Source organism: Octopus sinensis, linkage group LG3 (genome assembly GCF_006345805.1).
Source record: "Octopus sinensis linkage group LG3, ASM634580v1, whole genome shotgun sequence".
Lineage (NCBI taxonomy): Eukaryota > Metazoa > Mollusca > Cephalopoda > Octopoda > Octopodidae > Octopus > Octopus sinensis.
Genome location: NC_042999.1, coordinates 155,190,384 through 155,217,112, shown reverse-complemented (window position 1 = coordinate 155,217,112; position 26,729 = coordinate 155,190,384). Strand labels below are relative to the sequence as shown.

General features: G+C 33.5%; 1 protein-coding gene across 2 annotated transcripts in view; it reads right to left on the bottom strand.

Moving 5' to 3' along the window:
* LOC115209782 overlaps nt 1-26,729 on the bottom strand; it is a 217,152-nt gene that overhangs the window by 131,023 nt on the left and 59,400 nt on the right. The window contains exons 4-13 of one of the 2 annotated variants that reach the window (XM_029778300.2): nt 25,146-25,271; nt 20,583-20,708; nt 18,359-18,544; nt 16,993-17,148; nt 15,094-15,219; nt 9,036-9,161; nt 6,980-7,165; nt 5,479-5,634; nt 4,151-4,276; nt 1,798-1,923 (exon numbers count right to left, since the gene is read on the bottom strand). In XM_029778300.2, the coding sequence (XP_029634160.1) occupies nt 1,798-1,923; nt 4,151-4,276; nt 5,479-5,634; nt 6,980-7,165; nt 9,036-9,161; nt 15,094-15,219; nt 16,993-17,148; nt 18,359-18,544; nt 20,583-20,708; nt 25,146-25,271 (1,440 nt within the window). Of the gene's footprint in view, nt 1-1,793; nt 1,924-4,150; nt 4,277-5,478; nt 5,635-6,979; nt 7,166-9,035; nt 9,162-15,093; nt 15,220-16,992; nt 17,149-18,358; nt 18,545-20,582; nt 20,709-25,145; nt 25,272-26,729 lie in introns of those variants that run through there. The other variant, XM_036501510.1, reaches the window with a different exon arrangement.

The window sequence follows — 26,729 nt, the reverse complement described above, 5'->3', positions numbered from 1 at the left end:
AGGGGATGAACACAGAGAGGACAAACAAGGACAGGCAAACGGATGAAGTCGATTTATTTCTTTATTATAAAAGTAATACACATTACCCAGTTTGGTCCTGGATATATGTTTCTTTATTACCCACAAGGGGCTAAACAGAGGGGACAAACAAGGACAGACAAACGGATTAAGGCGATTAAATCGACCCCAGTGCGTAACTGGTACTTAATTTATCGACCCCGAAAGGATGAAAGGCAAAGTCGACCTCGGCGGAATTTGAACTCAGAACATAGCGGCAGACGAAATACCTATTTCTTTATTACCCACAAGGGGATAAACAGAGGGGACAAACAAGGACAGACAAACGGATTAAGTCGATTACATCGACCCCAGTGCGTAACTGGTACTTAATTTATCGACCCCGAAAGGATGAAAGGCAAAGTCGACCTCGGTGGAATTTGAACTCCGAACGTAACGGCAGACAAAATACTACTTAGCATTTCACCCAACATGCTAACGCTTTCGCCAGCTCACCGCCTTGTCTTTTCTCAGATACTGTTAAAGATTGTATCCATGCAAACTGTGTTTGCTGTTGAGACATTTATCAAGAATGGTGAACGTGTTGAGTTTCTGACCCATCCTGTAATAAATGCAATTTACAAGTCAGATTTTAATTACAGTCTGAATTAATGAGAGATTTTGTTTGATAAACCTTAATTAGTAATGATATGTTTATTGAATTTTTTAATAAAATGTGTTGTTATCTGTCTTCGGAAGAATAGTTAAATGTATTCATTTCTTTCAGATCTTCCATAAAGTCTTTGGATTGTGAAACAGAACATGAGTTGTCCTAAAGTATGTGCCATTTCTAAAATGTAAATCAATGCAAATGAAGAAGCTTGAACAAAGAATCGAAACCAGGTACAATGCTTATCTATTACGATCTACTCATTAGGTGAGATATCACCGTGATCACCGTGACCGACCAGGTTACCAGATGTTGCTACACATCGCTGGTCACAATGTGTTTCGCATTGTTTTAGCCTTCAAATGACGCCACCCCACTGGCTAAGAGTACAGCAGGATCGCCACCACCTCCTGCAGGAGTCTCGTGGAGATTTAGGTGTTTTCGCTCAATAAACACTCACAAAACACGGTCTGGGAATCGAAACTGCGACCCTACGACCGCGATCCCTTTATCCTAACCATTGGGCCATTGTGGCCCCACTAGGTGAGATATACAGGCTGGAAAATCAATTGAAAAAACACTGAAGTCTTGATATATTTGGTGTAAAATTTGATAGTTTATAACCCTGAGATCGTATGTTTTTCAAGAGAATGAAAGATTAAACGTATGGGATTAAATTCTTCGCCATTATACTTCTTAATCATCGGTATACTTTGGTAGTTATTTCCAATTCCGCAAAGGAAACAGAATGGATATTAGGTTTCCGCTCACAAAATTTCAAAGTAAGAAGTAATTCTGTTTGAAAAAATCATTAGACCTGCGTGGATGGAAGCAAAGTTGATCTTCTCACAACTTGACCATAATTTTTTCTGACGATCACATGCTGTCCAATGTTAAATTAGTATTTATTTTATCAAATCCTAAAATGATAAGATATTAAGTGGATCTCGGCACTATTCCAATTTGGAACGTAAAAAGTTAGAAACAATTAATAAGCGTTTTGTTCGAAGTGATACTTTTCCGTCGTACCAAACGCGTAACAGACACAATGCAATGGAAAATGATTCCATGATGACAACGGATTTAGAATGGTTTAATAAAAGTTTAGAAAGAGGAAGAAGGTAACTTACTTTTGCAAGTGAAACCATCCCCCTTGTATTCGTGGTTACAAGAACAGTTGTAGGAACCAGGGATGTTTGTACATTTGGCATTGACGTCACACAGATTCAAGGCGTCCGATGCACATTCGTCAATATCTAATGGAAAGAAAAATACCACGAATGTTGAAAAATCTTTATATATAAAAGTGAGGTTGTGTGCTGTCTGTCTCCTACGATTTAAATTCCTAACTACTCCCACATTTTGCGGTGCAGTTTAACCAAAACCGGGTATCTTATAGTCGTGATTCATATCGAGCCCTTCTGGGTATTAGCGCGCGTCTACGATGAGTCTACGATTAAAAAAAAAAATTACCATCAATTTTTCCCATTTTTAATGCATTTTGGCATATATAAGGGAAGTAACTCTCTAGAAATTTATTATTAAATCTCAGAACGTAAAAAGCTACAGTAACAACCCCTCCTTTGTGGTTAGCCATATTGAGAAGGCTATTATACTTTACATCTCTAAAAATGCTTATATAATTATTTCCCTTACAAACCCGAGCAACGCCGGGTGATACTGCTAGCATGTTATATAGCTTTTATTATGTATAGTACCATATACATATACACTTACTCATGTTCCCAAAGATACACATGCATATATAGACACACACATGTGTATACATATTCATATACAAGCTTATAACTTGTATATATATTTGTAGCCAGTCGTATGTAGAATAACTCATTTATATGCGTCTAAATACACAGATTTGAATATATGTGTAGATGCTATAAGATGGTATATACGTATGTTTATATGTATGTATATATTTATGTTTGTACGTATGTATGTATGCATGTATGCATGTACGTCAATATCTAATTGACGCTCGTCAATATCTAATGGAAAGAAAAATACCACGATCGTTGACAATTATGTTATATATCTTTTATTATATATAGTACCATATACATATACACTTACTCATGTTCCCAAAGATGCACATGCATATATAGACACACACATGTGTATACATATTCATATACAAGCTTATAACTTGTATATGTATTTGTAGCCAGTCGTGTGTAGAATTAAACATTTATATCAGTACACATATTTGAAGGTATGTATGTATGTATGTATGTATGTATGTATGTATGTATGTATGTATGTATGTATGTATGTATGTATGTATGTTTCTAAATATTTAAATTCATGCTCTGAGGAACGAGTGGTTTCTGACAAACGTAAAATGCTCCATCGTTGGAACGTGGATAGTAAAAACAATGTCACATTTTAAACTTGAGAAAAGTTTTGCACATTAGTACTGTTATACATACAGATACTAATGTACGAGTTAATTAATCGAAGACAAAATGGGTAATGAGTGCATATGCCGTATTTTCGAGGGTTTTGCCTCTTCATCAGCACCCAACTAACCCACTCCTGCCTCCGAACACATTCTTAATATATACTTTTTAGTACAGGGTGGAACAAAATGATCTGACACATTTGGAGGCTTAGTAAAAGCACAAAATAAGAAATAATGAAAAGAAAAATTTTATTTTCTGAATGTATATATAATGCCATATTATTTGATTATGTTTTAAAAATTAAATCAGCTAAATCCCATCATTGTTTAACACACTGTTGGAGACGTTCATGAAAGTAATCGATAACTCTATGGATCATTTCTTCTGGAATGGTTGATATTTCTACACAAATTGCACGTTTTAAGTCATCAATAGCTCGAGGGCGATGACTGAGTACTTTTTATTTTAAATATCCCCAAAAGAAGAAATCACATTTCACCATTCCAGAAGAAATGATCCATAGAGTTATCGATAACTTTCATGAACGTCTTCAACAGTGTGTTGACAATGATGGGAAGCATTTAGCTGATTTAATTTTTAAAACTTAATCAAATAAAATAGCATTATATGTATATTCGGAAAATAAAATTTTACTTTTCATTATTTCTCATTTTGTGCTTTTATTAAGCCTCGAAATTTGTCAGATCATTTTGGTCCACCCTGTATAATATACTTTATAGGATATTATGGTTGCATAACGAAATACTACGTACCTACAAGGCATTACTATTTACATAGCAGCTCCAGGAGTTGTATATCCAATAACATAATACCGCTGCATACGGTAACTATATAAGCGATGTGTTCGGAGGATAGAATTGGTTACATGGATGCTGATGAAGGGGCAAAACACAACGAAATATGGTTAATGCCCTCATTAGCCATTTCCGTCTTCGATCTCATTGTTAGCTTACATTTGACATCCCGATACGAGAGGTTGTAGCAAAGATTCAGTATATATATACATACACGATTGGGTGAATGAATGATTGAATCTACTTACCAATGCACTCTGTTACAGCATCTCCCTTGTAACCCTCTTTGCAATTACAAAAGTAGTCATCATCACAGAAGCCCAATTCGTCATGGCATCTCTCTGGGCCTTCTTCACAGGAATATTCCCAATTTACTGAAAGGCGACAAAAATTATTCAAATTTAACCAAATGGTAATGTTGGTATCTTCTTTCTGTCGTTTAGTTTTGAACCTTGGAGGACGGAATGACTAATCTGTAGGATTAGGGAACACTTCTTAGTTGCTGTTGCTTTATGTAAATCCCTTGATAGACACCGGTTGAGCTGAAGTTTGATAATTCACTCTCAAAGAAAGACGTCATACTCAGGATTACATTAGCCAACATATATATTTTAAGACAGCAGAATGTGGTATAAAGGAGATTTGGCTGCTATTTTATGAATATTAAGACAGGCCACGTTGAAACACTCTCACTTGCACCTCTGTTCACGAAGCTTAATAATGGCAAAGTTGTTTTAATTAATTCTTTGTTTGTTATTTTCAAAATTAATTGGAAGAAAGGCAGCATATTTCAACAGAGATATTTTAAGAAATGATTTCAAGTGATCTAACTTAAAATCGTCCTCAAAATATCGTTTGAATTTAAGTTCCAAACAGCAACCTAATAATGAGAATGTCATTTTACTCCATTCTTCGTTATCTCCAAAGTTAGTTGAAAGAAAGGCATTGTATTTCAACAGATATGTGACAAGTGTTTAAGTGACCTAAGTTAAACTCTTCCGCCAATCTCACTAAATGACTCTGTCGGATATCAAACATTACCTGTAATTTCAACTTTCTTTAACATTTTATTTTCAAACTCCTATCATTCTCTCTTATATTCTGTATGTGACTCTGGGCATCTCCTGTCTGTCTGCATCCGTCTCTGTCCTTCCCTTGTTTCTCTCTTACTGTCTCGCAACAAGAAACACTGAACGATCGCCATATTGTGTTTTCTACGGATGTGTTTCACTGAAACTTCAACGATATTCATATTCTCTCCTTTCCTCAAATCTGAAATTGAAACCTTCAAATATCCACACGTTCACTTTTCTCCGCTTTCATAATGTTCTATTTAAAGGATTTCACATCAGACTTAACATAATTCTAGTGAAGAGACACTGTGGCGGTTACTAGAAGGGTCATATCTTTCTCCCTCGTAACATTCTCTAAAGCTGTGAAACTTACACTCCTAGAGGAACTACGGTAATGTATATTTAAAGACTTGTTGAACCACACAGCGAATAACCAGCAATGAATTGATAATAGAATTTATTCACTTGGGCATTTTGTATCTAAAGAGCTTTCAGCTACTTACCAAATATACATCCAGTATTGTTTTCGCCTTTGAGGCCATCGCCGTTAACAGTTCCACTGGGACACACACATTTAAATGAACCATCGGATAAAACTTTGCACGTTGCAGAAGTATCACAAGTGTCATTGGCTTGAACAGAACATGTGATCTCGTTTTCTAAAAAAAAAAAAAATAGTATAATTACAAACAGCCCTCACATTTAGAACAACAACGTGCATCAGTCAGAAAACCGTCTCTAATTTTACATGTCTATTGGTGTGGCCTTACGAGCGTGGACTTTGCATCATAATCTGCTTCAGTTGTGACTGTAATATTCTATAGGATAGAAAGCCAAACTGACAATTATTTGGACATTGATGGAGATTGGAAAGAAATAACAAACTTTTAAAATAACAATCAACATGTATTTATTTATGTAGATATGTTCCCATTAAATATGGTAATGCTAACTGAACCATGTGGTCTTCATGTAAATGGTAGTAGCAAATTCATTATTCTCCAAATAATTCTTTCCCTATTGCATCTATTCGTAGTAAAATAGATAAGAAAAACATTTTCATGCAGTTGATTTTTTAATCGTTTCCGTTCTCAGATTGTGGTATAATTTGGACCGGCGTTGCAGCTGAGCCATTTACCAAGAATGGCGAAGCTGAAGAGCTTTTGACTTATCCTGAAATAATCATAATCTACAAGTTAGATTGTGATTACAGTCTAAAATTATTATGGATTTATAAAATAAACATTAGTAAGTAATGAATGGTGATATGCCTTTGTTTCGTAAATTCATTTTATAAATTTTGTAAATATATAAATTTTTCACTCGTATGGAGAATTGCCATATTGTGTTTTCTACGGACGTGTTTCACCGAAACTTCAACGACATTTATTTTCTCTCCCTTTTCTTAAATCTGAAATTGAATGCTTCAAGTACCCATATGTTCATTTTTCTCTACTTTCATAATCTCCTTTACGCTGTATTTCTCTGTATCTCTCTCTCTCTCTCACCCCATCTCTCTATCTCTCTCTCTCTCTCTCTCTCTCGCACGCATACCCTTACAAGTCCCAACAAACATTACATTACAGATAATAATCTCCACTTCTTTAAGTCCTTTACAATCATCTAATCAATAGACCCTTCCCTTTTTTCTCCTTACATTAGGATCGTTAACAAATGAGCAGTTGGCAACATGATTTCAAATAGCAGCAACTGTGACACATCTTGTGATTGCTGATCAGGTCGTATGGGTAAAAGAAATATCTAAAGGACTCCACATTAGACTTAACATAATTCTAGTGAAGAATCCCTGTGGCGGTTACTAAAAGGATTATTACATTCTCCCTCGTAACATTCTCTAAAGCTGTGGAACCTACACTCCTACATGAATTAAGGTAATGTACATTTAAAGACCTGTTAAATCACGCAGCGAATAACCAGCAATGAGTTGATAATAGAATTTATTCACTCGAGCATATTGTGTCTAAGAAGTTTTCATCTACTTACCAAATATACATCCGGTATTATTTTCGCCTTTGAGGCCATCGCCGCCAACAGCTTCACTAGGGCACACACACTTAAATGAACCATCGGATAAAACTGTGCACGTTGCATGAGAATCACAAGTGTTATTGGCTTCAATGGAACATGTGGTCTCTGTTTCGAGACCTAAACTTTGGTTCGTCTCTGTTTCTACAAAAAAAATAAAACAAAAATAGTGAAATTTCCCACGGCCCTCGTATTTAGGAATACAAGGTGCATCAGAAAATGGTCTCAAATTTTACATGTCTATTGGTATGGTCTTACGAGGTTGGACTGGATATCACAATCTGCTTTAGTTGTGACTGTAATATTCTATAGGATAGAAAGCCAAACTGACAATGATTTGGACATGGACAGAGATTGGAAAGAAATAACAAACTTTCAAAATAACAATCAACATCTATTTATTTATGCGGTCTTCATGTAAATGGTAATAGAAAATTCATTATTCTCCAAATAATTCTTTCCCTATTACATCTACTCGTAGTAAAATAGATAAGAAAAAACCTGCCTTTTCTTAGCGCTATTATTTCGACCGGCGATTGCAGTTGAATCGTGTATCAAGAATGGTGAAGCTAAAGAGTTTTTGACTCATCCTGAAATAAAGATATTCTAAAAGTCAGATTGTGATTTCAGTCTGAACTTATAGATTTTGTTTTATAAACTCTAGTAGGTAGTGAATGGTGACATGCCTTTGTTTCGTAAATTCATTTTATAAATTGTGATGTTATCAGTCATTTGAAGAATAGTGAAATGTATTGATTTCTTTTAGACGTTCCACGAAGCCCCTGGTTTAGGATAAAAGAGCATGGGTTGTCAAAAATTCGTACCAATTCTAAAACGTAAATCTTCAACATGAAATCTTCAACGATAAATCTAAACTAAGAACAATGCTTATCGTTTGCGTTCCATCCATCTGGTGAAAAATACAAGCTGGAAAATCAATTGGAAAAACACTGAATTCTTGGAATGTTTGGTGTAGAATTTGATAGTTTATAACACTGAGATCGTATTTTTTTCAAGAGAATGAAATATTAAACATATGGGATTAAATTCTTCGCCATTATCTTCATAATCATCGGTATACTTTGGTACTTATTTCCAATTTCGCAATGGTAACAGAATGGAGATTATGTTTCCGCTCACAAAATTTCAATGTAAGAAGAAATTGTGTTTGAAAAAATCATTAGGCCTGCATGGATGGAAGCAAAGTTGATCCTGTCACAACTTGAACCCGGAGTATATAAACAGCCAGAATAAATATTGCAAATAATTTTTCCGATGTTTACATTCTTCTTCTTCTTCTTCTTCTTCCAATCAGGACTCACGTCATTAGCCACAAAGAATATTCTCTATTTCGTGCCGACTCTAAGCAACTAAGAATGCGTGTGGCAACTCGAAGATCCACCCACCACTCGATATAGACGTTGTTATCCTCATTCCGTAAACGGCGGCTTTTATCGGGCGGAGAGCTGAACCATCCTGGGGTACAGAGGATTCGCAATCTAGACTAGGGTCTGAACGTTTATCACACAATAGTGGGTTACACCATGGTTCCTCTGCTTTGTGGCAGAAGTAGGAAGAAAAAGTGTGCGGAAGTTGTGGTGAAAGAGTACAGAGGAGTCCCCTCCCCCACCGCTGGAGCCTCGTGGAGTTTAGGTGTTTTTGCTTAATAAACACTCACAATGACCGGTCTGGGAATCGAAACCGCGTTCTTACGACCGCGTGTCCGCTGCCCTAACCACTGTGTCATTGCGCCTCCACTACGTTTACATACTGTCCAGTGCTCAATTAGTATTATTTTGTCGATCCTAAAATGATAAAATGCAAAGTGGATCTCGGCACTATTCCAATTAGGAACGTAAAAAGTTAGAAACAATTCATAAGCGTTTTGTTCGAAGCGATACTTTTCCGTCGTACCAAACGCGTAACAGACACAATGCAATGGAAAATAATTCCGCAATGACAACGGATTAGAATGGTTTGATAAAAGTTTAGAAAGAGAAAGAAGGTAACTTACTTTTGCAAGTGAAACCATCCCCCTCGTATTCGTGGTTACAAGAACAGTTGTAGGAACCAGGAATGTTTGTACAGTTGGCATTGACGTCACACAGGTTCAAGGCGTCCGATGCACATTCGTCAATATCTAATGGAAAGAAAAATACCACGATTGTTGACAACTATGTTATATATCATTTATTATATATAGTACCATATACATATACACTTACTCATGTTCCCAAAGATACACATGCATATATAGACACACGCATGTGTATACATATTCATATACAAACTTATAACTTGTATATGTATTTGTAGCCAGTCGTGTGTAGAATTACTCATTTATAAGCGTCTAAGTACACAGATTTGAATATATGTGTAGATGCCATAAAATGGTATATACGTATGTATGTATGTATGTATGTATGTATGTATGTATGTATGTATGTAAACCATTGGGAGTGAAGGACTCCTAGTGTTTGTTAGGGCATCCTTCTTGGAGAAGGTAACTCAGGTAACTGGGATAACTCCGACATAAAACCTGCGGCTCAGTGGTTACCGATGATGTTGACTTGTTCTTCTTTTCGGATTATGACTGCTGTTCCTTAGTGAGTGGGATTGACTCAGTGCACAGCCTTTCCTCACTTCTTGCACAGGCATTGCACGATAACAACATTGATTAAGCTTCGTGCAATGGCCATACTCGATAACGCGGGGGCAGCCACCATGTATGTATGTATGTATGTATGTATGTTGTATGTATGTATGTATGTATGTATGTATGCATGCATGTATGTATGTATGTACGTATATTGTCTTCTGTTTTTAAATATTTTAATTCTTGCTCTGACGAAGGAGCTGGTTTCTAACAGACATACAATCCTCCATCGTTGGAATGTAGATAATGAAGAGAATGTCACATATTAAACTCGAGAAAACTTTTGCACATTTGTACTGTACCACTTACAGATTGTAATGTTCGTTGTCTTTTTCTGAAATCCCTAGCTTATGCAGAATGACAGTTAGGCATTTATTCGCAAATCAGGCGCACCAATTATTATTGGTATAAATGTGAATTTATAATCTAGATATAGAAGCTGGAGTTTTCGAAACTGTTGGTCATAGTTATCATCTTTCCCTTTAGTTTTCTAAAAGATAGTCACATCATCAGGAAAGCTGACCTATATCACGCTACACCCTTTTTTCATGATTGTCCCAAACAAGAATGTCCGGTCTGTTATGCTTACAATTGGCATATGTGTTGATGGGAATGTTCCACAATCATTCCTTGCGTTGATATTTGTATCCATGCACTCCTGTCTGCATGTATGTATGCATGTATAAAAGTGCTGTGTGCATGAACGCCTGTATGTATGTACACTTGCATGAGTGCATGCACATATGTATGCAAGCATACATATATGCATGTGTGTATACATATATTTTGGTGTGCATGCATGTACATGTGGGTGTATAGTCGCAGGCGTTGCTGTGTGGTATGGAGCTTACTTCCCAAGCACATGGTTCTGGGGTTCAGTCCCACTGCATAGCACCATAGCTAGTGTCCTCCACTAAAACCTTGGGCTGACCAAACCCTTGTGAGTGGGTTTGGTAGACGGAAACTGGAAGATGCCCACCGTCGTATATATATATATATATATATATATATATATATATATATATATATATATATATATATATATATATATATATATATATATATCTATATATATATATATATACAGACATATATATATATATGTATATATATATATATATATAATGATAATATTATTAGGGAGTAAATCCAAACTTACAGGGAAAAATTAGATTTAGGATTAAATCCAATTTTATAGTATAGATATATATTATATTAAATTAGAGATAAAACCACTATTAGGCAAATCAAACAGTGAAAATCATAAGCCAATACATAGAAAAAAATTAATTAAAAAATATAAAATATAAATATAAAAAATATAAAATATAAAATTCCAAATTAAAATATTCAAATTAAAGTTAAAATTTAAAAAATTATTTAAATAATTTAAACTTATAAATTTTAAATATATATATATATATATTTTTATTATTATTATTTTATTTTATTTATTTATTTATTTATTTATTAATTTTTTTTGTAAATTAAATAACTATCAAAAAGTATTAAATTTTAATATAAGATAAATAGTAAAAACACTACGATCGTTTCATGCCCGTAACCAATTCGAATAACAATAATTTAAATTCAATTAATAATTCGAATTATGGTTACAGTCAATCTTCAGGTTAATTGTAATATTTTAATAAGTAATCAGAAATATTTAAACAATACTTTTAGAAATAAATATAATAAAATTTTTTACTTATAAAAAACTCTATTATCAAACTAGAAACTTAACGATTATGATTATATCAAAACATCAATTATAATGTTAAATATTAATTTTAATTTTTAAGTATTAATTTTTAAGGTAAGAAACCCACCAATAATCTAATATCAGTAATAGTCAATATCTAATTAGATAAATATTTTACAAAAAAACTATTATATTATTAAAAATATAAAATTCAAATAATGTACACATTATCAATGAAAATATATAAATGTATATATTATAATTAAGATCTAAAATAATCTCTATAAATATATATATGCACATATCATAAAGAACTAATAAATTAATTTTTCATATTTAAAGTTGAAATAGCTAATTTCAAAACTACAAACAAACAATCTTAAACGAACGCTATATCAAATTAACTATCTTTTTATCTCATTAGTTAAATAATAACTTTCAGAAATCTTATATTTAAAATACTTAAATAAATAATCAATTCGTAGTAATATAGTATCAAATAAATACTATAAATATATTTATCAATGGGAATAATAAGTCTAGCAAATATCAATTTAAAAAGACAATAGATAAGTTAAAATAATAATTATAAGAAATTTAAAACTACAATTAATGCTATTAATACATGTATATACATAAACCTAACTTCAAACAACTCGTATACTAGCTATCAAACAACATATCTACCACTAAGTAAATTCTTACGAATAAACTTAAAGTTAATATCTAATAATTATATAGAAAATTACAAAAATTAGATCATTACATAAACAACAATATTACATGAATATGTGTATATATATATATATATATATATATATATATATATATATATATATATATATATATATATATTTAATGTGCATATTTGTATGCATGTGTCTATTAATTCCTACACCATCGCTTGACAGCCAATATTGGTCTGTTTGTGTCTCCAGTGCGGTTCGGCAAAAGATACCGATATAATAAGTACCAGGATTACAAAGACTAAGTCCTGAGGTCGATTTGTTCGACTTAAGGCGGTGCTCCAGCATGGCCACAGTCAAAATGACTGAAACAAGTAAAAGGATATAAGAATATATATGCATGCTTGGAAGTATTTATGTTTGTATGTACGTTTATGTGTATGATCGTATGTATGTATGTATGTATGTATGTATGTATGTATGTATGTATATATGTACGTATGTATGTATGTATGTATGTATGTATGTATGTATGTATGTATGTATGTATGTATGTATGTATATAAATGTATATATATGTATGTAACTATTTATAAATAAGGTTTTCACGCTGATTACTTGATAATTTCTTATATAGATTTTATCTTATATTTAATTTTAAATTTAACCGGAATATATTCAGCGCTGAAGTATGAAATTTAGCTGGAATATATTCAGTGCTGAATTATTCCGAATATACAAGTGTACCAAGATGTAATTTGAAAAGACCGCCTCTTAGAGAGATATATAAGAGTGAACATTTCTATGTGCTATGTTGGATACATTTCACGTTCGTCTGCAATGTTAAATTTTGTTCATTTTTATGTGTTCTGATTATGCCTGCACTGACGACTGGAAAGTGAACTATGTACACTAGCTATGAAATCATATGTTTTGCAGTTGAATCTGTCAGTACGCTGTATATTTATCATGGTAGTTTTGACGTTAAGAGTCCCTTTAAAGAATTCATATGTTGTGCAATTCTTAGTTTGAGGAAGTAGAACCTATATAACCGCTTTTGGGTAATTATTATTCTTAAGTTATATCATGTAATGTACTATCCATTTATACACTAACATCGTTAATATCACATTATTATTTAATATACAATTAGATTTATCTCTACTCTGTGTGGGGAGGGAGTGGTTTTTGGTGTATATTGAGGTTTATAAGTTAGTATAGGTATGTGTATAAGTCGTGGTTGTGGTTTACGTGTGTGTATTTGTGTGTGAATGTTTAGGTTAGGGGGATTGCTATATAGGTTTGTTATAGAGTTTGCAAAGGGAGATTTTATCGTTATATGTTTTTAAGAGTTTTGGTTATCATGGTTTTTTTAGGGAATTCGTGGTAATTTGTCTATTTTCGATGTTGTTGTTTTATTACATTGTTTCATTCAATAATTTTTGAGTGGTGTTCGTTTTGCCACGTGAATATTATTTTTAATTCCATTATTCCATTCTCCATTCATTATTTTAAAAGATGTTCGTTTCCAGAGCGGTTATACTTTTTTACATATGTTAAGTTCTTGGTAAAGTAATTTGTTGGTGTATATGTTGAGGCTTATATGTACTTGTGGGTGTGTGAGTGGGGTGGGTGTTTGTATTTGTTATGGGTGTGTGTTTACGTGTGTGTATTTGTGTGTGAATGTATAGGTTAAAGGGATGCTATATAAGTATGTTATAGTGTTTAGTAAAGGAGGTTTTATCATTTATGTTTGTGAGTTTTAGCTTATCATGGTAGTTTTATAAAAGAATCCATTCATAATTTTTGTGTTTATTTGTCTGTGTGGGGTTGAGTGGGTTTTTGGAGTATATGTTGAGGTTTATATGTATGTATAGGTATGTGTAAGTGGTGTGGGTATTTGTATATGTCGTGGGTGTGTGGTTTACGTGTGTGTATTTGTGTGTGAATGTTTAGGTTAGGGGGATTGCTATATAGGTATGTTATAGAGTTTAGTAAAGGGAGATTTTATAATTATATGTTTTTATGAGTTTTGGTTTATCATGGTAGGTTTGTTAAGGAATTCGTAGTAATTGTGTCTATTTGCGATGTCTGTGTTTTTATTGCATTGTTTCATTCATAATTTTTAAGTAGTGTTCGTTTTACCAAGTGAATATAATTTTTAATTCCATTTATTCCATTTCTCCGTTCATAATTTTAAGTGATGTCCGTTTTCTAGAGCGTGAATGTGGGTTGTATGTGTGTGTGTGTGGGAGTATGAAAGTATTGTGTTGAAGTATTTAGCTATTTTATTATTTATAGTTGCCTAGACGTTTTTTATGTGTATGTATAGGGATATAATATAGGGGTGTGATTTAGTGTATGTAGTTAGATATGGTTATATATAATTAGGTATATGTGTATGGGGTTATATTAGTTTATTATTATATTATTATTATTTTTTTGTTTTGTTTTATATTTTATATTTTATATTTTATTTTATATTTAATTGTTGATAGGTTTATTTTAGTTTATATATTGTTTATATATTGATTATATATGGATTATATATAGGTTTATATGGATTATATATTTATATTTTTTCATTCATACTTTAATTATTTTAAAATTATTATTTTTATATTTTAAAATATTGATATTTTAGATTGGAAGTCCACCTGAAGATTGTCGATCAAGACAAGAAACAATTGTAGTGGCGGTTTTTTTGACTATTTATTAAAATTTTATGTATTGATTAAGTCTTTCCTTGTTTGTTTTGCAAAATAGTGGTTTTGTCTCTAATAATATTTTATAAATATATATATATATATATACATATATATACATATATATATACATAATACATACATACATACATACATAAATATATACATACATACATACATACATATCTATATATATTATACATACATCATAAAAAATGAGCAGGTATGATTGGTGAATAACGTATTTAGTTAAGCGCTTGACATCCTTAGGATTCTGGAATGATTTATCTCGATTGGGTGAATGAATGATTGAATCTACTTACCAATGCACTCTGTTACAGCATCTCCCTTGTAACCCTCTTTGCAATTACAAAAGTAGTCATCATCACAGAAGCCCAATTCGTCATGGCATCTCTCTGGGCCTTCTTCACAGGAATATTCCCAATTTACTGAAAGGCGACAAAAATTATTCAAATTTAAATGACTGATAATGTTGGCATCTTCTTTCTGTCGTTTAGTTTTGAACCTTGGAGGACGGAATGACTAATCTGTAGGATTAGGGAACACTTCTTAGTTGCTGTTGCTTTATGTAAACTCCTTGATAGACACCGATTGAGCTGAGCTTTGATAATTCACTCTCAAAGAAAGACGTCATACTCAGGATTACATTAGTCAACATATATATTTTAAGACAGCAGAATATGGTATAAGGGAGATTTGGCTGCTATTTCATGAATATTAAGACAGGCCACGTTGAAACACTCTCACTTGCACCTCTGTTCACAAAGCTTAATAATGGCAAAGTTGTTTTAATTAATTCTTTGTTTGTTATTTTCAAAATTAATTGGAAGAAAGGCAGCATATTTCAACAGAGATATTTTAAGAAACGGCTTCAAGTGATCTAACTTAAAATCGTCCTAAAAAATCGTATGAATTTAAGTTCCAAGAAGCAAATTAATAATCACAAAGTCATTTTACTAAATTCTTCGTTATTCGCAAAGTTAGTTGAAAGAAATGCATTGTATTTCAACAGAAATGGGACAAGTGTTTAAGTGACCTAAGTTAAAACCTTCCGCCAAAATTTTGCTGTTATATCTCCACGCGTCAATTTAATATTGAGAAAGTTATTTTAATAAAATCTTCATTATGATCAAATTAAATGAAAAACAACAGAAACTTTCAACCAAAATATCGCAAGAAAAATGTTAATTAAATAATACGTTTAATTAAATGAGACGTTCTTCTTGAAGTGCCTTTCGAAACTGGCTTTACATTTCATTCCTTATCAGGGCCTCAACAAAACTAATATATTTTTTAGACACTCTATGGGCACCGTAAAATATAGTACTGTTTGTTAAGTGGATAGTGTGAATACATTCCTTATTTTGCTTTTGTAAAATAGTAAGTCGTTTCAACTACCAATTTTTGTTTCTGACATCGTCTAACCTCACTAACTGAATCTGACGGATATCAAACATTACCTGAAATTCCAACTTTCTTTAACATTTCATCTTCAAATTCCTATCTTTCTCTCTGTCTTTCTCCCAGTTTCTCTTTTATTGTCTCGCAACATGAAACACTAAACGATCGCCATATTGTGTTTTCTACGGGCGTGTTTCACTGAAACTTCAACGACAATTATTTTCTCTCCCTTTTCTTAAATCTGGAATCGAATGTTTCAAGTACCCATATGTTCATTTTTCTTCACTTTCATAATCTCCTTTTCGCTGTGTTTCTTCGTCTCTTTCTCCCTCCCTCGCACGCTTACTCTTATAAGTCCCTACAAACATTACAGTACAGATAATAATCTCTACTTCTTTAAGTCCCTTACAATCATCTAATCAATAGACCCTTCCCTTTTTTCTCCTTACATTAGGATCGCTAACAAATGAGTTGTTGGGAACATAATTTCTAATAGCAGCAACTGTGACACATCTTGTGATCGCTGATCAGGTCGTATGGGGTAAAAGAATTATTTAAAGGATTTCACATCCGACTTAACATAATGGAAGTCAAGAGACCCAGTGGCGGCGGTTACTATAAAGATCATTACTTTCACCCTCGTAACATTCTCTAAAGCTGTGAAACCTACACTCCTAGATGAACTAAGGTAACGTACATGTAAAGACCAGTTAAATCCCGCAGCGAATAACCAGTAACGAGTTGATAATAGAATTTATTCACTTGACCATTTTGTGTGTAAGAAGTTTTCAGCTCCTTACCAAATATACATCCGGTATTATTTTCGCCTTTGAGGCCATCGCCGCTAACAACTCCAGCAGGGCACACACACTTAAATGAACCATCGGATAAAACTTTGCACGTTGCATGAATATCACAAGTGTTATTGGCTTCAGCGGAACATGTGATCACTGTTTCTCCAAAAAATAAAAAGAAGAAAGAAATATAGTGCAATTACAAACGGCCTCGCATGGACATGGACAGAGATTGGAAAGAAATAAGAAACATTTAAAATAACAATCAACATGTATTTACTTATTTATGTAGATATGTTCGCATTAAATATGGTAATGCTAACCCAACCATGTGGCCTTCATTTAAATGGTACTAGCAAATTCATTATTCTCCAAATAATTCTTTTCCTTTTACATCTACTCGTAGTAAAATAGATAAGGAAAAATATTTTCATGTAGTTGATTTTTTAATCGTTGCCTTTTCAGATTGTGGTATAATTTGGACCGGCGATTGCAGCTGAGCCATTTACCAAGAATGGTGAAGCTGAAGAGCTTTTGATTCCTCCTGAAATAACCATAATCTACAAGTCGGATTGTGATTACAGTCTAAAATTATCATGGATTTATAAAATAAACATTAGTAAGTAATCAATGCTGATATGCCTTTGTTTCGTAAATTCATTTTATAAATTTTGTTTTTTTCACTCATTTGGAGAATTGCCTCGCAGCATGAAACACTGAACGATCGCCATATTGTGTTTTCTACGGACGTGTCTCACTGAACCTCCAACGACATTTATTTTCTCTCCCTTTTCTTAAATCTGAAATTGAATGCTTCAAGTACCCACATGTTCATTTTTCTCCACTTTCATAATCTCCTTTACGCTGTGTTTCTACGTATCTCTCTCTCTCTCACCCCATCTCACTCTCTCTCTCTCTCTCTCTCGCCCGCTTACTCGTATAAGTCCCAACAAACATTAATAGTACAGATAATAATCTCTTCTTCTTTAAGTCCCTTACAATCATCTAACCAATCGACCCTTCCCATTTTTCTCCTTACATTAGGATCGCTAACAAATGAGCAGTTGGCAACATAATTTCAATTAGCAGCAACTGTGACACATCTTGTGATCGCTGATCAGGTCGTATGGGGTGAAAGAAATATTTAAAGGACTCCACATTAGACTTAATATAATTCCAGTGAACAGACCCTGTGGCGGTTACTTTCTCACTCGTAACATTCTCTAAAGCTGTGAAACCTACACTCCTAGATGAACTAAGGTAACGTACGTTTAAAAACCTGTTAAATCACGCAGCGAATAACCAGTAATGAGTTGATAATAGAATTTATTCACTTGACCATTTTGCATCTACGAAGGTTTTAGCTACTTACCAAATATACATCCGGTATTATTTTCGCCTTTGAGGGCATCGCCGCCAACAGCTTCACTAGGGCACACACACTTAAATGAACCATCGGATAAAACTTTGCACGTTGCATGAGAATCACAAGTGTTATTGGCTTCAATGGAACATGTGGTCTCTGTTTCGAGACCCGAACTTTGGTTCGTCTCTGTTTCTACAAAAAAATAAAACAAAAATAGTGAAATTACAAACTGCCCTCGTATTTAGAAATACAAGGTGCTTCAGAAAATGGTCTCAAATTTTACATGTCTATTGGTGTGGCCTTACGAATGTGGAGCGGGCATCACAATCTGCTTCAGTTGTGACTGTAATATTCTATAGGATAGAAAGCCAAACTGGCAAGGACAGAGATTGGAAAGAAATAACAAACTTTCAAAATAACAATCAACATATATCTATTTATGTAGATATGTTGGCATTAAATATGGTAATGCTAACTCAACCATGTGGTATTCATGTAAATGCTAGTTAGCAAATTCATTTTTCTCCAAATAATTCTTTCCCTTTTACATCTACTCGTAGTAAAATTGATAAGAAAAATATTTTCATGCAGTTGATTTTTTAATCGTTGCCTTTTCTTAGATTGTGGTATAATTTGGACCGGAGAATGGTGAAGCTGAAGAGTTTTTGACTTATCCTGAAATAATCGACAAGTCAGATTGTGATTTCAGTCTGAACTTATAGATTTTGTTTCATAAACTCTAGTAGGTAGTGAATGGTGACATGCCTTTGTTTCGTAAATTCATTTTATAAATTGTGATGTTATCAGTCATTTGAAGAATAGTGAAATGTATTGATTTCTTTTAGACGTTCCACGAAGCCCCTGGTTTAGGAAACAGAGCACGGGTTGTCAAAAATTGGTACCAATTCTAAAACGTAAATCTTCAACATGAAATCTTCAACAATAAATCGAAACTAAGAACAATGCTTATCGTTTGCGTTCCATCCATCTGGTGAGAAATAAAAGCTGGAAAATCAATTGAAAAAACACTGATCATGAAATGTTTGATGTAGAATTTGATAGTTTATAACACTGAGATTGTATCTTTTTCAAGAGAATGAAAGATTAAACATATGGGATTGAATTCTTCGCCATTATCTTCATAATCATCGGTATACTTTGGTACTTATTTCCAATTCCGCAATGGTAACAGAATGGAGATTATGTTTCCGCTCACAAAAAGTAAGAAGTAATTGTGTTTGAAAAAAGTTGATCTTCTCACAACTTGAACCCGAATATATAAGCAGCCAGAATAAATATCGCAAATAATTTTTCCGATGTTTACATTCTTCTTCTTCTTCTTCTTCTTCTTCTTCTTCTTCTTCTTCTTCTTCTTCTTCTTCTTCTTCTTCTTCTTCTTCTTCTTCTTCTTCTTCTTCTTCTTCTTCTTCTTCTTCTTCTTCTTCTCTTCTTCTTCTTCTTCTTCTTCTCTTCTTCTTCTTCTTCTGTTCTTCTTCTTCTTCTTTCTTCTTCTTCTTCTCTTCTTCTTCTTCTTCTTCTTCTTCTTCTTCTTCTTCTTCTTCCAATCAGGACTCACGTCATTAGCCACAAAGAATATTCTCTATTTCGTGCCGACTCTAAGCAACTAAGAATGCGTGTGGCAACTCGAAGATCCACCCACCACACGATATAGACGTTGTTATCCTCATTCCGTAAACGATGGCTTTTATCGGGCGGAGAGCTGAACCATCCTAAGGTACAGAGGATTCGCAATCTAGACTAGGGTCTGAAAGTTTATCACACCATAGTGGGTTACACCATGGTTCCTCTGCTTTGTGGCAGAAGTAGGAAGAAAAAGTGTGAGGAAGTTGTGGTGAAAGAGTACAGAGGAGTCCCCCCCCCACCGCTGGAGCATCGTGGAGTTTAGGTGTTTTTGCTCAATAAACACTCACAATGACCGGTCTGGGAATCGAAACCGCATTCTTACGACCGCGTGTCCGCTGCCCTGACCGCTGGGCCATTGCGCCTCCACTACGTTTACATACTGTCCAGTGCTCAATTAGTGGATCTCGGCACTATTCCAATTCGGAACGTAAAAAGTTAGAAACAATTAATAAGCGTTTTGTTCGAAGCGATACTTTTCCGTCGTACCAAACGCGTAACAGACACAATGCAATGGAAAATGATTCCGCGATGACAACGGATTAGAATGGTTTGTTAAAAGTTTAGAAAGAGAAAGAAGGTAACTTACTTTTACAAGTGAAACCATCCCCCTCGTATTCGTGGTTACAAGAACAGTTGTAGGAACCAGGGATGTTTGTGCAGTTGGCATTGACGTCACACAGGTTCAAGGCGTCCGATGCACATTCGTCAATATCTAATGGAAAGAAAAATACCACGAATGTTGACAACTATGTTATATATCTTTTATTATATATAGTACCATATACATATACACTTACTCATATTCCCAAAGATACACGTGCATATATAGACACACGCATGTGTATACATATTCATATACAAACTTATAACTTGTATATATATTTGTAGCCCGTCGTATGTAGAATAACTTATTTATATGCGTCTAAACACACAGATTTGATTATATGTGTAGATGCTATAAGATGGTATATACGTATGTTTATATGTATGTATATATTTATGTTTGTACGTATGTATGCATGTATGCATGTACGTATATTGTATTCTGTTTTTAAATATTTTAATTCCTGCTCTGACGAAGGAGCTGGTTTCTAACAGACATACAATGCTCCATCGTTGGAATTTAGATAATGAAGAGAATGTCACATATTAAACTCGAGAAAAGTTTTGCATATTTGTACTGTTCCACTTACAGATTGTAATGTACGAGTTAGTTGATCGATGTCATTTTCTAAAACCCCTAGCTTAGCCAGACAACCAGTTAGGCATTTATTCGCAAATCAGGCGCACCATTTATTATTGGTATAAATGTGAATTTATAATCTAGATATAGAAGCTGGAGTTTTCGAAACTGTTGTTCATAGTTATCGTCTGTCTCTTTAGTTTTCTAAAAGATAGTCACATCATCAGGAAAGCTGGCCTCTATCACGCTACACCCTTTGTCCCAAACAAGAATGTCCGGTCTGTTATGCTTACAGTTGGCATATGTGTTGATGGGAATGTTCCACAATCATTCCTTGTGTTGATATTTGTATCCATGCAAGCCTGTCTGCATGTATGTATGCATGTATAAAAGTGCTATTTGTGCATGAACGCCTGTATGTATGCACACTTGCATGAGTGCATGCACATATGTATGCAAGCATACATGTATGCATGTGTGTATACATATATTTTGGTGCGCATGCGTGTACATGTGAGTGTATAGTCGCAGGCGTTGCTGTGTGGTAAGGATCTTACTTCCCAAGCACATGGTTCTGGGGTTCAGTCCCACTGCATAGCACCATAGCACCTTGGGCAAGTGTCCTCCACTAAAGCTTTGGGCTGACCAAACCCTCCTGAGTGGATCTGGTAGACGGAAACTGGAAGATGCCCACCGTCGTATATACATACATATATATGTATATGATATATATTATATATGTATATATATATAATATTATATATAATATATATATATATATATATTATATATATATATATATATATATATATATATATATTTATGTATATATATATATGTATATAATATATGTATATATGCATATATATATATATATGTATATATATATATGTATTATATATATATATATATATATATATGCACAATAAATAAATAAATAAATATATATATATATTATATATATATATTAATGGGCATATTTGTGTGCATGTGTCTATTTATTCCTTCACCATCTCTTGACAGACGATATTGGTCTGTTTGTGTCTCCATAGCGGTTCGGCAAAAGATACCGATATAATAAGTACCAGGATTACAAAGACTAAGTCCTGAGGTCGATTTGTTCGACTTAAGGCGGTGCTCCAGCATGGCCACAGTCAAAATGACTGAACCAAGTAAAAGAATTTAAGAATATATATGCATGCTTGGAAGTATTTACGTTTGTATGTACGTTTATGTGTATGATCATATGTATGTATGTATGTATGTATGTATGTATGTATGTATGTATGTACGTATGTATGCATGTCCTTATGTATGTATGTATGTATGTATGTACGTATGTATGTATGTATGTATGTATGTATGTATGTATGTATGTGTGTATGTATGTATGTGTGTGTTTTTATGTATGTGTGTGTCTTTATGTATGTATGTGTGTTATTTCAAGATTACTTGCCAGTAGTGAAAGTGTCACGTTGTGTTTCACTCTGAATCTTCCTGAGAACTACATGAAATGTACTCGAGTCTGTAGAATGCGGAGCCACTTGCACGCTAATTTCAGGTGCAGGTTGATCCGTTGGTCAGATCAAGTGCCACAGTCTTCGTCGTAAATGACGGAGGGCCAATTTTACGTATGTATGAATATAAATGTATATGTATGTATGTAACTATTTATACATAAGGTTTTTACGCTGACTACTTGATAATTTCTTGTATAAATTTTATCTTATATTTAATTTTAAATTTAACCGGAATATATTCAGCGCTGAAGTATGAAATTTAACTGGAATATATTCAGTGCTGAATTATTCCGAATATACAAGTGTACCAAGATGTAATTTGAAAAGACTGCCTCTTACATAAATATATAAGAGTGAACATTTCTATGTGCTATGTTGGATACATTTCACGTTCATCTGGAATGTTAAATTTTGTTCATTTTTATGTGTTCTGATTATGCCTGCATTGACGACTGAAAAGTGGACTATGTACACTAGCTATGAAATCATATGTTTTGCAGTTGAATCTGTTTTTAAGAGACGACTTCCACGTTGCATTCGCTCGCTATCGGTACACTGTATATCTATTATGGTAGTTTTGACGTTAAGAGTCCCTCATAGCGTGAGGCATTTACGTGTAGTAATGCCCTTAATATAATAAATATATATGTATACACATATATGTATACATATATGAACATGCATATATATGCATATATCAATTTAGATACACATATATTTGAATATGTAAACATATATAAATATATATGCATACACACACACGCACAGTCACACACACTCACACATGCACATACTCATATATATACATATACATACATACATGCATACATACATACATAATACATACATACATACATACATACATACATACATACATACATACATATGTATATATGCACACACACAAAATTTAGAGGACTGACCACTAAAAATGGACAGCCTATATGCTAGATATAGACGTGAAAATCGCCATTTATCACGAAAAATGTGTTCTCAAGAAAATATTTCAGCAAAAAAAAAAACAAAGTGTAAAAATAAGCAGGTCAAATGAAAATATACGAAATGAAAAACGATTAACTATGTACTAATTAGTTTCACTTGTTAATATTTACGTATATGGATACGCAAACATCTGCAAGATCATCAGCATAGTCTGTCGTTTACAAAACATAATTTCAAGAACCAGATGCAGAACGCGTATCCATACGTATAAATAAACAAGTGAAACTAATTAGTACATAGGTAATGGTTTTTCATATCGTATATATTTATTTGTCTTGCTTATTTTTACAGTTTGTTTTTTTTTGCTGAAATTTTTTCTTCAGAACACATTTTTCGTGGAAAATGGCGATTTTCACGTCTATATCTAGCATATATTTTTAGTGGTTAGTCCTCTAAATTTTGTATGTAAAATAATTTTTAATCTTCAGATTTTTAAATATGCTAGGCCTCTGGTTTTAATTGGTTGATATCAATTTCTACTCTTATTTAATTCTATATATATATATATATAATATATATATATATATATATATATATATATATATATATATATATATATATATATATATATATATATATATATATATATTATATAGCTATGTATGTATGTATGTATGTATGTATGTATGTATGTTTATGTCAGGTCACTTTCGAGTGCTACTGGTAACATGTAACCCAGTACAACCTGTTGCATGGTCGGGTCGTCGGCGACTAAATCAGCAACCCCACCAAGCTTGCTTGGTGAGGAAGGTGTTTATTGGACACCCTGCGGGATGAAAAACAAAACCCGTCAAAGGGCGGAGGAACTCTTGAGAGTCAACGGCCATCCAATAAATGTCTTAAGGCTGTATCATGCGCGGGGACATAGAAATAATCGGACTGAATACCCGATCGCGCGGTTAAACCTATGGTAGTGAAGGACTCCTAGCCTGTATTAGGGCATCCTTCTAGGAGAAGGTAACTCAGGTAACTGGGATAACTCCGATATAAAACCTGCGGCTCAGTGGTTACCGATGATGTAGACTTGTTCTTCTTTTCGGATTATGGCTGCTGCTGCTTGGTGAGTGGGATTGACTCAGTGCACAGCCTTTCCTCACTTAAAAAAATCTTCTTGCACAGGCATTGCACGATAACAACATTGATTAAGCTTCGCGCAATGGCCATACTCGATAACGAGGGGGCAGCCACCATGTATGTATGTATGTATGTATATTATGTATGTATGTTATGTATGATGTATGTATGTATGTATGTATGAATGTATGTTTGTATGTATGCATGTATGTATGAATATATATATTATATATATATATATATATATATATATATATATATATATATATATATATGATTGGTGAATAATGTATATATGTAAGCGCTGACATCCTTAGGATTCTGGAATGATTTATCTCGATTGGGTGAATGAATGATTGAATCTACTTACCAATGCACTCTGTTACAGCATCTCCCTTGTAACCGTCTTTGCAATTACAAAAGTAGTCATCATCGCAGGAGCCCAATTCGTCATGGCATCTCTCTGGGTCTTCTTCACAGGAATATTCCCAATTTACTGAAAGGCGACAAAAATTATTCAAATTTAAAAGACTGATAATGTTGGCATCTTCTTTCTGTCGTTTAGTTTTGAACCTTGGAGGACGGAATGACTAATCTGTAGGATTAGGGAACACTTCTCAGTAGCTGTTGCTTTATGTAAACCCCTTGAGGGACACCGATTGAGCTGAAGTTTGATAATTCACTCTCAAAGAAAGACGTCATACTCAGGATTACATTAGTCAACATATATATATTTTAAAACAGCAGAATATGGTATAAGGGAGATTTGGCTGCTATTTTATGAATATTAAGACAGGCCACGTTGAAACAGTCTCACTCGCGCCTCTGTTCACGAAGCTTAATAATGGCAAAGTTGTTTTAATTAATTCTTTGTTTTTTTCAAAATTAATTGGAAGAAAGGCAGCATATTTCAACAGAGATATTTTAAGAAACGGCTTCGAGTGATCTAACTTAAAATCGTCCTCAAAATATCGTTTGAATTTAAGTTCCAAACAGCAACTTAATAATGAGAATGTCATTTTACTCCATTCTTCGTTATTCGCAAAGTTAGTTGAAAGAAAGGTATTGTATTTCAACAGAAATGGGACAAGTGTTTAAGTAACCTAAGTTGAAACCTTCCGCCAAAATTTTGCTGTTATATCTCCACGCGTCAATTTAATATTGAGAAAGTTATTTTAATAAAGTCTTCATTATGATCAAATTAAATGAAAAACAACAGAAACTTTCAACCAAAATATCGCAAGAAAAATGTTAATTAAATGATACGTTTAATTAAATGATACGTTTAATTAAATAATACGTTTAATTAAATGAGACGTTCTTCTTGAAGTGCCTTTCGAAACTGGCTTTACATCTCATTCCTTATCAGAGCCTCAGCAAAACTAATATATGTTTTAGACACTCAATGGGCACCGTAAAATATTGTACTGTTAGTGTGAAGAGATTCCTTATTTTGCTTTTGTAAAATAGTAAGTCGTTTCAACGACCAATTTTTGTTTCTGACATCGTCTAATCTCACTAACTGAATCTGTCGGATATCAAACATTACCTGAAATTCCAACTTTCTTTAACATTTTATTTTCAAATTCCTATCTTTCTCCCTGTTTCTCTTTTATTGTCTCGCAACATGAAACACTAAACGATCGCCATATTGTGTTTTCTACGGGCGTGTTTCACTGAAACTTCAACGACATTTATTTTTTCTCCCTTTTCTTAAATCTGGAATCGAATGTTTCAAGTACCCATATGTTCATTTTTCTTCACTTTCATAATCTCCTTTCCGCTGTGTTTCTCCGTCTCTTTCTCCCACCCTCGCACGCTTACTCTTATAAATCCCAACAAACATTACAGTACAGATAATAATCTCTACTTCTTTAAGTCCTTTGCAATCATCTAATCAATAGACCCTTCCCTTTTTTCTCCTTACATTAGGATCGCTAACAAATGAGTTGTT